The sequence below is a fragment of the Salvelinus sp. IW2-2015 genome, linkage group LG4q.1:29 (assembly GCF_002910315.2).
Source record: "Salvelinus sp. IW2-2015 linkage group LG4q.1:29, ASM291031v2, whole genome shotgun sequence".
Classification (NCBI taxonomy): domain Eukaryota; kingdom Metazoa; phylum Chordata; class Actinopteri; order Salmoniformes; family Salmonidae; genus Salvelinus; species Salvelinus sp. IW2-2015.
In genome coordinates, this window is record NC_036842.1 from 87,786,004 (window position 1) to 87,799,144 (window position 13,141).

The window sequence follows — 13,141 nt, forward strand, 5'->3', positions numbered from 1 at the left end:
CTTTGCACTGATACGTCACTTGCAGCCATTGAAGACACACTAACAATGTAACTGAACGCATAGCATAATACGGCAGCTGACCCAAACTTAGAAGTTGTCGTACTAGTATTTCTCAAATTCCATTCGACAAGATCCTCTTTTTTAATGTAGGCTGTGGAGGTTGTTTTGACTTAGGAATTCAATGACGTCCCCCATGTAGGCTAGAGCCAGGCGTGACTCCTTCCCTCGCCAATCGTCAGATGAATCATGTGACTTCAGTAAAACTACCCGTTTGGTAGCATAGCCTTGAGCAGACAGCAGCAGAGTCAGCTGTTTGGCCACAGTCCAGAAAACTTGCTTCAAAGATTATCGTCCGTAAAGGTAATATTTTCTTATAAACTGGTCGTTGTGTTATTCTGAAAGCGCAGCTGTAGCCTACTTCCTTCTGGGAAAAACTCCAGAAGGCCTGTGATGAGTTTCAAACTTTCAACTGAGCATTTACAGTTCTTTGCATATTCACTGATAGATAAGCGACTAGGATAGGACTGGAAGCGGAGCTAGGCCAGTCTGTGCGGTCGTCACTAGTTACCACAGCCACAAAGTCGGCTATTTCTACAGTTTATCGTCTTACAATGTGATGTTAAACCTAACCACACTACTAACGTTATGCCTAACATTAAATTAAGAGCAAAATGCAACAACAATATCAATTCCAGGATTTTTACGTTACAGACAATTTTGACTTTGTGACTGTGGTAACTGGTGGAAATCACTGTCTGGGCGTTCCAATTGTTCTATGAGTCAATGCGTAATGCGCCATTCAACGAATCACTTTACGGCACACGACCAGACACAAGGGTCGTAACTAGTTCCTCGATCTCGTAACTAGTCACCACAGCCATAAAGTCATAAACACCGCCTATTTCTACAATGTATATTCGTAAAAGACCAAAAATCGAATGTTTTGTTGTCATGAATTTTTACGATTTAGCCCATTTTGACTTTGTGAGAATTTGCTCTAACAAAGATTCTGTTCTCGCGCTTTGTCAAAGGGCTTCCCTGTCCAGAGGTGCACACACATAGATATCCCTGCGCACTATTATTGATCAATGAGACGTCATTGGGGTAGATGGATTGCCATGTATATAAAAAGCAGTCTGCTTTAAGTTCTGTGGGTCTATTGGACATCATGCTACTGGCTGTGCCGCGTAGGCATATGTTTAGCTGTTTAACTAGGCCTATCTTGAAAAGTTGATTCAGCTAATACTTGTTTGTGAGTTAATTTCCATTTTGGGATTTGTACATATAGTTTTATTTTGTATATTCGTCATCCATTTAGTATAATATACATCCTGCACTCAGTCTCCCATCCGTTCACCTCCCTTACCCGTAAGGGTCCGCTATTCTATATTTCATGTTTTGGGGAAATAAGAAAACAGTAGCCTACAGACCTATTTCTTATTTCCCTATATAAGATTTTGTGGTTGGGGAAAATGCTCAAGTTGTTAGGCCTACATAGCAATACATTCCGGGTTAGAAATGGGGAATATGGATTGGAATATTATAACGCTATTATAAACATGTTTGACTTTTCATGTGCGTAATCAGAGCTGATTTTATTCTAGCGTCATACATATCCTTCACTCAGTGACCAACCAAAATGGACTGCTGTAGGCTATCCCCTCCCCTCCATTTCACGCGTAAATGACCTGAGTGAATGGTAATCGAAACGGCGTTACCTGTATAGCCAGACTGCTCAGGTATCTATTTTTCTCTGCCCAGGTTGAACGTTTGTGAAGCTGTTTCTCTTTATGACCCTCGACAGAAACGACAATGAATACAATCTGCGTGGTATGAGCAACCCTATGGGCGTCATGAGGAAGAAAGTGACAGACGACAGAGAGCGGCGGAGTCTCATCAGAGCGCCGTCTGAATCGAGCACCAATAACCCTGGCGTTACCGTCACCTCTGCCGCCGGCGAACCGGAGCTGGCCACCGACCAGAATGTCACACCGATATTCGTGTACGTCTTGGCGTTTTTTTCTGCCCTGGGTGGCTTCCTTTTTGGCTATGACACCGGGGTGGTCTCTGGGGCTATGCTTCTCCTGAAAAAAGAAATGCATTTGACCACTCTATGGCAGGAGTTGTTGGTCTCCAGTACTGTGGGTGCAGCGGCGCTCTCTGCCCTGGCTGGCGGGACTCTGAATGGGCTCTACGGGCGCAGGATCTGCATACTAATGGCCAGCTTCATTTTTACTGCTGGAGGAGTTGTGTTAGGTGCTGCTCCAAACAAGGAGGTTCTTCTTGTCGGAAGGATTACAGTTGGCTTGGGAATAGGTAAGGTTTGTTTATTTAGTTCAAACATTTACTGGACAAGTAGCCTAACAATAACCAAATTGAGAGCCATGACTGACTGACCAGTTTTACATGTATGTGGTTATTTTCCCAAGCCAGGCATATAGGATTTGTTTGGAAGTCTTTACAAACACCTTTGTCTTTGTAAAGTTTACTAAGGGCAGGTAGTGCAGATACACTTTAAGTAAACTCATCCAAAAAGTGAAATGAATTGTGAATAATTTCCTTGCCATAAACACAGACTAAAAACACATATAAAGACCCCCCCCCCCCTTTTAGGGATTGCCTCCATGACGGTTCCTGTTTACCTTGCGGAGGTCTCCCCACCACACCTGAGGGGTCAGCTGGTCACCATTTACACCCTCTTCATCACAGCCGGACAGTTTATTGCCAGTGTTGTGGACGGGGCCTTTACTTACCTGCACCACAACGGCTGGAGGTAAGTCTTATCAGTGATAGGCCCTATTCTATTCTATATTGCCATGGCTACTCAGTAGCTGGTAATCCTAGAACGGGACGCTTCAGTTACAATAGCCTACAGTTCTCGGTTCAGTTATATTTTTGGTTTAGTTAGCTTTGGAAGCTGCTTTGAGGTATCTCTGCTACATGCCTGAAGAAAAAAACACTGCATAATCTTTTGTTTTGCATCCATATTATATAGCAACCACAATATGGACATAACAATCCACTACTATCTATCTACAGTGAATGGAATAGAAACAGGCCATAATGTAATTTCTTAGGCACGGCAACTACTCCGCTTTCAGCCCAAGGAGCGATGAGTATTTTAACACCCCAGTCACTCCAGGGACTTCAGCTTCCGTTTCGACACTTCTCCTTGCATGTGTGGAAGAACGGAAGATGGTTCTAATATCAAAATTCACATTTTATTGGTCACATGCACATATTTTGCAAATGTTATTGCGGGTGTTGCGAAATGCTTGTGTTCCTAGCTCCAACAGTGCAGTAATATCTAACAATTAACATCAACACACACAAATCTAAATGTAAAAGAATGGAATTAAGAAATATATAAATATTAGGATGAGCAATGTTGGTGTGGCATAAACTAAAATACAGTAGGATAGAATACAGTATATACATATTAAATGAGTATGTAAAACATTATTAAAGTGGCCAGTGATTCCATGTCTACGTATATAGGGGAGCAGCCCTAAGGTGCAGGGTTGAGTAAATGGGTGATAGCTGGCTACTGATGGCTATTTAACAGTCTGATGGGCTTGAGATAGAAGCTGTTTTTCAGTCTCTCGCTCCCAGCTTTTATGCACCTGTCCTGACCTCGCCATCTGGATGATAGTGGTGTGAACAGACCATGGCTTGGGTGGTTGATGTCCTTGAAGATCTTTTTGTTCTTCCTGTGACATCGGGTGCTGTAGGTGTCCTGGAGGTCAGGCTATGTGCCCCAGTGATGCATTGGGCAGACCGCACCACCCTCTGGAGAGCCCTGCGGTTGCGGGTGGTGCAGTTGCCATACCAGGCGGTGATACAGCCCGACAGGATGCTCTCAATTGTGCATCTGTAAAAGTTTGTGAGGGTCTTAGGGGCCAAGCGGAATTTCTTCAGTCTGAGGTTGAAGAGGTGCTGTTGCGCCTTCTTCACCACACTGTCTGTGTGGGTGGACCATTTCAGATTGTCAGTGATGTGTACGCCGAGGAACTTGAAGCTTTTCACCTTCTCCACTGCGGTCCCGTCGATGTGGATAGGGGCGTGCTCCCTCTGCTCTTTCCTGAAGTCCACGATCAGCTCCTTTGTTTTGTTGACGTTGAGGGAGAGGTTATTTTCCTGGCACCACTCCACCAGGGCCTCCCTGTAGGCTGTCTCATCATTGTTGGTAATAAGGCTTACTACTATTGTGTCATCTGCAAACTTGATGATTGAGTTGCAGGCGTGCGTGGCCACGCAGTCATGGGTGAGCAGGGAGTACAGAAGGGGGCTGAGTACGCACCCTTGTGGGGCCCCTATGTTGAGGATCAGCAAAGCGGAGATGTTGTTTCCTACCTTCACCACCTGGGGGCGGCCCGTCAGAAAGTCCAGGACCCAGTTGCACAGGGCGGGGTTCAGACCCAGCGCCCCGAGCTTAATGATGAGCTTGGACAGTACTAAGGTGTTGAAGGCTAAGCTATAGTCAATGAACAGCATTCTTACATAAGTATTCCTATCCCATCTGGTATGTCCAGATGGGATAGGGCATTGTGCAGTGCGATGGCATTGTCTGTGTATCTAGTGGGGCGTTAAGAAAATTGAAGAGGGTCTAGGCTAGGGTGTCAGGTAAGGTAGAGGTGATATGATCCTTAACTAGCCTCTCAAAGCACTTCATGATGACAGAAGTCATTTAGTTCAGTCATTTAGTCATTTAGTTCAGTTACCTTTGCTATTTTGGGTACAGGAACAATGGTGTACATATTGAAGCAAGTGGGGACAGAAGACTGGGATAGGAAGAGGTTGAATATGTCCGTAAAGACTCCAACCAGCTGGTCTGCGCATGCTCTGAGGACGTGGCTAGGGATGCTGTCTGATATCACCAGATTTGTGTATAAACATGATGCAACTTCCATTGTGTTTTCTGACCTTTACTGGAGACTCTGTAATGGATACATCAGCTCTTAATATTTTGAGTGTAATGATGAAAATATACATTGTTGAGAAATGTAAAAGTCCAGCCAAAATACACACCAAGATGTTCAAACAAAACCAGCAGGTTAAACATACCTGCAGTCAACTTGTGCAATACGTTAGGAGATAAAGCAGATCGCGTTCTTCATTTCACCTGTCACATTATTTTTCATTATGAAGCTTATTGGTAGTCCCCAGTCACATGTTGTTTGTTTACAAGCACACAACGATGAGAGACAGGAGCCTCAAATAAATGTTATTCGTCATATTCTTCATAAACAACAGGTTAACAGTGAAATGCTTACTTACAGGCCCTTCTCAACAATGCAGAGAGAAAGTACTAATAGATACATAAGTAATAATAGATACATAATGACTAACAAAAACTTGGCTATATACAAGTTTAGGCTGTTCCATCATGGTTTTGGTTGAACATCTTGGTGTGTATTTTGGCTGGGTTTTCATTTGTCCATTTCTCAAATGTGCCATAATTAGAAACTGGAGGAAGAATTTGGCAGTGGGTAGAGAGAAGAGGCAGTGGGTAGAGAGAAGAGGCAGTGGGTAGAGAGAAGAGGCAGTGGGTAGAGAGAAGAGGCAGTGGGTAGAGAGAAGAGGCAGTGGGTAGAGAGAAGAGGCAGTGGGTAGAGAGAAGAGGCAGTGGGTAGAGAGAAGAAGAAAATTGGTGTGGATTTTAAATGTGTGAGAAACAACTTGACCTCATCCAGAATTCCTGTTATGTCTTTGACTGTCCTTGTCAACTAAACTATTTTTGAATGTGAATCAGTCTGGGATAAAATACTGGTGTAAGTTTAGGTGCTAGGCTATGATTGGAGCCTGTTCTTGTGTGAAATTAAAATGTTAATTTCCAAAAGTAAACCATCAGAAATTTAAAACAGCTCTGTGGAACTGAATTTGATAATCACCCCCCCGTGTGTGTGTCTCTCTCACTCCCTATCTGTCTCTCTGCTTGTCTGTCTGTAGGTACATGTTGGGTCTGTCCATTGTCCCTGCGGTGCTCCAGTTCTCTGGTTTCCTTTTTCTGCCGGAGAGTCCCCGTTGGCTCCTTCAGAAGGGCCTTACCCAGCAGGCCAGGCAGGTGCTCAGCAGGATCCGTGGGGGTCAGAACATTGAAAAGGAGTATGACAGCATGAGGACCAACATCGAGGATGAGGAGAAGGATGCAGGAGGTGACACATAGAAGTGCACACACACACACATACGTTTACGCATGAATTTCAGACACAGACACACACACTAGCCGTGGCACATCCAGATGATCTGAAACAGCGACCATGACCACCCCTAGACACACAGTACCAGTCAAATGTTTGGACACACCTACTCATTCAAGGGTTTTTCTTTATTTTTACAATTTCCTATATTGTAGAATAATAGTGAAGACATCCAAACTATGAAATAACACATATTAAATCATGTAGTAACCACAAAAGTGTTAATCAAATCAAAATATATTTTATTTTTGAGATTCTTCCATGTAGTCGACCTTTGCCTTGATGACAGCTTTGCACACTCTTTGCATTCTCTCAACCAGCTTTATCTGGAATGCTTTTCCAAATGTCTTGAAGGAGTTCCCACATATGCTGAGCTCTTGTTAGCTGCTTTTCCTTCACTCTTCAGTCCAACTCATCCCAAACCATCTCAATTGGGTTGAGGTCGGGTGATTGTGGAGGCCAGGTCATCTGATGCAGCACTCCATCACTCTCCTTCTTGGTCAAATAGCCATTACATAGACCGGAGGTGTGTTTTAGGTCATTTTCCTGTTGAAAAACAAATGATAGTCCCACTAAGAGAGAACCAGATGGGTTGGCACATCGCTTCAGAATGCTGTGGTAGCCATGCTGGTTAAGTGTGCCTTGAATTCTAAATTGCTCGTGTTTCTTGGCCCAAGTAAGTCTCTTCTTCTTATTGGTGTTCTTTAGTAATGGTTTCTTTGCAGCAATTCGACCATGAAGGCCTGATTCATGCAGTCTCCTTTGAACAGTTGATGTTGAGATGTGTCTGTTACTTGAACTCTGAAGCATTTATTTGGGCTGCAATCTGATGTGCAGTTAATTGCAATTTTTTGAGTCTGGTAACTCTAATGAACTTATCCTATGCAGCAGAGGTACCTCTCGGTCTTCCTTTCCTGTGCTTTCCTGTGGCGGTCCTCATGAGATCAAGTTTCATCATAGCGCTTGATGGTTTTTGCGACTGCACTTGAAGAAACTTTCAAAGTACTTGAAATTGACTGACCTCCAGATTGACTGACCTTCGTGTTTTAAAGTAATGATGGACTGTCATTTTTCTTTACTTATTTGAGCTGTTCTTGCCATAATATGGACTTGGTCTTTTACCAAATAGGGCTATTTTCTGTATACCACCCCTACCATGTCACAACACAACTGATTGGCTCAAACGCATTAAGAAGAAAATAAATTCCACAAATTAACTTTTAGCAAGGCAAACCTGTTCATTGAAATGGTTTCCAGGTGACTACCTCATGAAGCTGGTTGAGAGAATACCAAGAGTGCAAAGCTGTCATCAAGGCAAAGGGTGGCTACTTTAAAGAGTCTCAAATATAAAATATATTTTGATTTATTTAACACTTCTTTGGTTACTACATGACTCCATACGTGTTATTTAATAGTTTTGATGTCTTCACTATTATTCTACAAGGTAGAAAATAGTAAAAATAAAGAAAAATCTTGTAATGTGTCCAAACTGGTACTGTATGTGTGTGTATATATATATATAAGGAAGAGAAGTTTGAGGAGTGAGGGTGTTCACTTTATTTTACAGTACAAGGGGAGGGTCATGTGAAAAATGTTTGAACTTTGGGGAGGGGGGTGCAGTTTTCATAATGACACCTTGAGTTGGACCAGACCCTCCCCCCAGTAAATGTTGATTTGTTCCTAAGGTTGCATTTACACAGGCAGCCCAGTTGTAAATCTTTTTTCCACAATTTATTCTTTTGACCAATCACATCAGATCTTTTTCAGTGCTGATCTGATTGGTCAAAAGAGTGAGAGCCTAAGCCTCTCAATCTGTGTTCTAGGTTCAGAGGCAACTCTTTGTTTTTCTTTGGCTGCCTTTACACAGGCAGCCCGATTCTGATCTTTGTTTCACTGATTGGTATTTCAGATCAGCTCTGAGAAATATCTGATGTGAAAAGATCTAATTTGATTAGTGGAAAAAATATCGGAATTTGGCTGTCTGTGTAAACGTAGCCTTTGTTGTTTCAGTTAATTTGATTCTTGAAGCATTTCACATCAGTTTTATGCACATAACTTAGGCTGCATTTACACAGGCAGCCCAATTCTGGTCTTTTTTCCACTAATTGGTCTTTTGATCAATCACATCAGGTCAAAAGACCAATTAGTGGATAAAGATCAGAATTTAGCTGCCTGTGTAAATGCAGCCATAGAACACACAGATTTCTCAAATAGGTCTCACCAATTGGGCCTTTCTCCAATTTAGCAGGTTAATTAATCATATAATGCATTCTGTTGGAAACTAAAACATTTGGTGCTAAAATGTATAATGCATGCAACTTTTTTTAAATGTTCATAAAAGTGTTACCAAATTTCCCTCTGTCCACCAGGTGGCCTAGTATTGTGGCGTATGCTGACTCGCCCTCCCACACGCAGAGCCCTGACCGTAGGCTGCGGCCTGCAGATGTTCCAACAGCTCTCTGGGATCAACACTGTCATGTAGGTGTTTTCCTTCATCAGAAATCATTGTGTTTATCTATGGCCGCATCTCATTAGTCTAAAGTGGTCTCATCGTCCTGTCTACCTGCCAGTCAGTCTCTTCCCTACTGTATGCTTCACAGGAGGTTGGTGACACCTTAATTGGGGAGGATGGGCTCGTGGTAATGGCTGAAGTAGAATGGTATCAAATACATCAAACACGTGGTTTCCAGGTGTTTGATGCCATTCCATTTGCTCCGTTCCGACCATTATTATGAGCCGTCCTCCCCTCAGCAGCCTCCTATGGTCTGCTTATCCTCCGTGTTCATGCCTTCTCCTTCTGTTGTCCCTATCAGGTACTACAGCGCCACCATCCTACAGATGGCGGGGGTGAGGGACGACAAGCAGGCCATCTGGTTGGCTTCCGCCACCGCCGCCACCAACTTCCTGTTCACCCTGGTGGGGGTGTGGCTTGTGGAAAGAGTCGGACGCAGGAAGCTTACGCTGGGAAGCTTAATAGGTGTGTGTATGTGTGTGTGGATATTCACATTTTATCCCAAGAGGCAGTTAGATATGGTTCTTAATAAGCTTGGGCTCCTGAGTGGCGCAGTGATCTAAGACCCTGGTTCAATTCTAGGCTGTATCACAACAGGCTGTAAATGGGAGTTCCTAAGGGGGTGCACAATTGGCCCAGCGTCGTTAGGGTTTGGCCGGCGTAGGCCGTCATTGTAAATAAGAATTTGTTCTTATCTGACTTGCCGAGTTAAATATAGGTTAAATAAATACAAATGTAAATATTCAGATTGTCATACCTTGATTTTGCAAGAAGCTAACCACTTAGCTAGCTAGATAACTAGCTATTAAGTTAGCAAACCAAATGCACAACTGCAGAGCATTTAGCATATTTTAAACAGTTAACTTAACAGTTATAAGATATCTAGCTGGCAAACATTTAGTTGTGAAATCCATACTGTAACTAGATCACCTGGCACATGCTGCAGTGACTGACTTACAAAAATTCCTAGTTATATGTACATATCTACGTCAATTACCTCATACCCTGCACATCGAGTTATCATTACTCATTGTGTATCTATTATTATTTTTATTACGTGTTTTACTTTTCTATTATTTCTTTATCTCTGCATTGTTGGGAAGGGCCTGTAAGTAAGCATTTCACTGTTAGTCCACACCTGTTGTTTACGAAACGTGACAAATAAAATTGAATCGTTGTGTGCTTGTAAATGTGAGTGGGGACTACCGGTAAGCTTCATAATGACAGGTGAAATGAAGAACGCAATTTGCTTTATCGCCTAACGTATTGCACAAGTTGACTGCTGGTATTTACTTAAAAAGTAGCTACAAATATTCAAATGTATTAAAAAAAACTTAAAAGAAATAGTTTCAACTGTATTAACGGTATTGAAAAACCATCCCGTGGAAATGTCCGAATACCCCGGCGTACGGTATACCGCCTATTTTTTTACCTAAAATGAAGAAATGTGCTTTGCATTAAGTCAGAAGACTTCTTCATTTCTCTGTCTTCTAGGTACTGCTTTGAGTCTGACGGTCTTGGCTATAGGGTTCCTGTTATCAGCCCAGCACTCCCCTGCAGTCACTCTCCACCCCACTGACACCTCTCTCAACTCCACCTCCTGCACACTATATGGGTGAGACTGGGTATGACTTGTATTACCTAATACTGTATAAGGATTGAGATTTTTTTTCCTGTCCCCACCACAATAGAGTGAAGGGTGTCACACTGTTAACTGTCCCCAGGTCCTGTGAGCCCTGCATGTTGGATCCTGGCTGTGGGTTCTGTTACCGTGAGAACGGTTCCACTGTATACGACTCTTCCTGCATACCTGTCAACCAAACATCGACCGATGAAGCCGCCTGGGGCAGGTTAGGGATTTGTGTGTGTGTTTGTGTGTGTGTGTGGGGGACTCTGTTACTTCTTGCCTGTCTGTCAGTCTGTCTGTCTCTGAAGCCGGAGATGGCTTTATTTCTGCTGTATCTGAGTTCTGTTTAGCCACATGTGTTTTGTCTCTGTACAGGTGTTCCAATCTGAGCCAGGTCAGTGATGGGTCTCTCTGGGCCTATAACTACTGCCCCACTTCCTACTCCTGGATAGTGCTGCTTGGGCTCATCCTCTACCTGGCTTTCTTTGCTCCAGGTGAGAACAACACCCTTTCTCCCTCCCTCCCTCCCTCCCTGACACACACACACAAAGACAAACAAAGGTCAAAAAGTTGTATATTTTCCCACCTGGAGTGTTTCATACCAGTTTGAAGTGTTCTTCATAGTACAGTATATATTGCTTACAGTTTTTTAAATATATATCTCATGGTCTATAACTCTTTTCTGTCTGTGTCCTCATCTCTATCCGTGCCTGTCTGTGTGTCTGTGCTGTAGGTATGGGGCCCATGCCGTGGACAGTGAACAGTGAGATTTACCCTCTGTGGGCCAGGAGCACTGGGAACGCCTGTTCAGCCGGAGTCAACTGGATCTGTAACGTCCTGGTGTCACTCACCTTCCTCCACGTCGCTGAGTACCTCACCTACTATGGTGCTGCTCATCTACATAGATACTGTCTAATTGTGATGGGTGTTAAAAAGCTATAACTAAGAACCTACTGTCTGCCTGAATGATAAACTGACTGATGATTTGAATGACTGCCTGACTGAACTGGATTAGGGGTTGGACATGCATAGTTCACTACACAAAATGTTTCAACCTCTTCTCTTCTCCTTCAAGCTAACTGGTGTCTCCATCTCCCTCCAGGTGCGTTCTTCCTCTACTCAGGCCTTACTGTGCTGGGGCTGCTGTTTGTGCTGGGCTGTCTGCCAGAGACCCAGGGCCGCAGGCTGGAGGAGATGGAGGCCCTGTTCTCCGGAAACCTCTGCTCCTGCAGTGCGTCTGACGGGGATGGGGACAGATCCAGAAACATCCTGTACAACAGGGTAAAAGGGAGCGACATCCTCTCAGACAATGATGCCTCGGACATGGAGTAGACGTGGCACGTCAAGGAACCTCTCTCTCTCTCACACCTTCATGTCCTTTGGTTGGTGGACTTACAGGCAGTGGCGTTAAACTCACTTGATGACTGGGCCTTTAGCATATAGCAGCTCTCCTAACTGGCTGGTGGACGAGACTTCAACTTTCCTGACTGGCTGGTGGACGAGACTTCAACTCTCATAACTGGCTGGTGGACGAGACTTCAACTCTCATAACTGGCTGGTGGACGAGACTTCAACTCTCATNTAACTGGCTGGTGGACGAGACTTCAACTCTCATAACTGGCTGGTGGACGAGACTTCAACTCTCCTAACTGGCTGGTGGACGAGACTTCAACTCTCCTAACTGGCTGGTGGACGAGACTTCAACTCTCATAACTGGCTGGTGGACGAGACTTCAACTATCCTAACAACATAGCATTTGATTTACTGTAGCTGTGGATGTCTATGGTGGAGTTGAAATACTTAATTTCGTGTATTGGTAACTAAAATTGATGTTTTGTAATTTTCTAGCCCCATAGAGAGTTCAGCCAAGTGCACTATGGAGTTAAAGCGTAGTAATATATATATATATATATATATATATATATATGTATATCAAAGCAGTAAACACCACTGGAATATAATATTACTATTATAATAGTATAGTAGTGTATTCATTTCCAATGCTTATAAAGTCCCACAAATGTGTAGTAATATTGCATTTGTTTCTGTCCTTGGATTTTGTCATTTCTTTAGCTCCAGTAGTAGTAAGGTGGTGCTATCTGGAGCTGTGTGGCTTCTCAGCCAGGACCAATGTTTTTAAATTTTTTATTGGCACACTAGCCTTAATTTGTTTGAATATTTTGATGACATTACAATATTTATTAATCCTTTGCTACAGATTGCACATTGATAAACCTAATGAAATTAACCTTTCCTTTCAGAAGTTTTGGGCTTCTTTTTTTGCCTTGCATTCAAATCAATCAAAAGCGCACATGATTAAATGCAGTCCTGTGGTGTTCCACGTGCTTGTTTTGGTGGATTATTATGTCTGCTTGTTTTGGTGGATTATTATGTCTGCTTGTCTTGGTGGATTATAATGTCTGCTTGTCTTGGTGGATTATTATGTCTGCTTGTTTTGGTGGATTATTATGTCTGCTTGTCTTGGTGGATTATTATGTCTGCTTGTCTTATGTCTGCTTGTCTTTGGTGGTTATGTCTGCTTGGCTGGGATTATTTATATCTGCTTGTCTTGGTGGATTATTATGTCTCGGTGGATTATTATGTCTGCTTGTCTTGGTGGATTATGTCTGCTTGGCTGATTATTATATCTGCTTGTCTTGGTGGATTATTATGTCTTGGTGGTTTCATACCTACTGTACTTATACAAATGAAAGCCTCATGCATTTTTTGTAGGTTGGCATGGCAAGTGTTTCCCAGTCAAATTGAATAGTTACTGTTGACAATTTTATAAGTATGCTACTG

The 13,141-nt window shown here is 43.0% G+C and overlaps 1 protein-coding gene across 2 annotated transcripts; it reads left to right on the forward strand.

The window, feature by feature from the left end:
* Positions 1-269: 269 nt before the first annotated feature.
* On the forward strand, positions 270-12,602 carry LOC111962738 (proton myo-inositol cotransporter). 2 transcript variants are annotated; one of them, XM_023986043.2, is made up of 11 exons: positions 270-360; positions 1,805-2,316; positions 2,614-2,773; positions 5,950-6,155; positions 8,570-8,678; positions 9,014-9,177; positions 10,207-10,327; positions 10,437-10,562; positions 10,715-10,833; positions 11,073-11,225; positions 11,442-12,602. In XM_023986043.2, exons 2-11 carry the CDS (start codon positions 1,833-1,835, stop codon positions 11,669-11,671), a joined length of 1,872 nt encoding a protein of 623 aa, XP_023841811.1. In that variant the 5' UTR covers positions 270-360; positions 1,805-1,832; the 3' UTR covers positions 11,672-12,602. The 2 variants fall into 2 exon arrangements, with proteins under 2 accessions (XP_023841811.1, XP_023841810.1); XM_023986042.1 differs by having other exon boundaries at positions 273-360; positions 1,762-2,316.
* Positions 12,603-13,141: the final 539 nt, after the last annotated feature.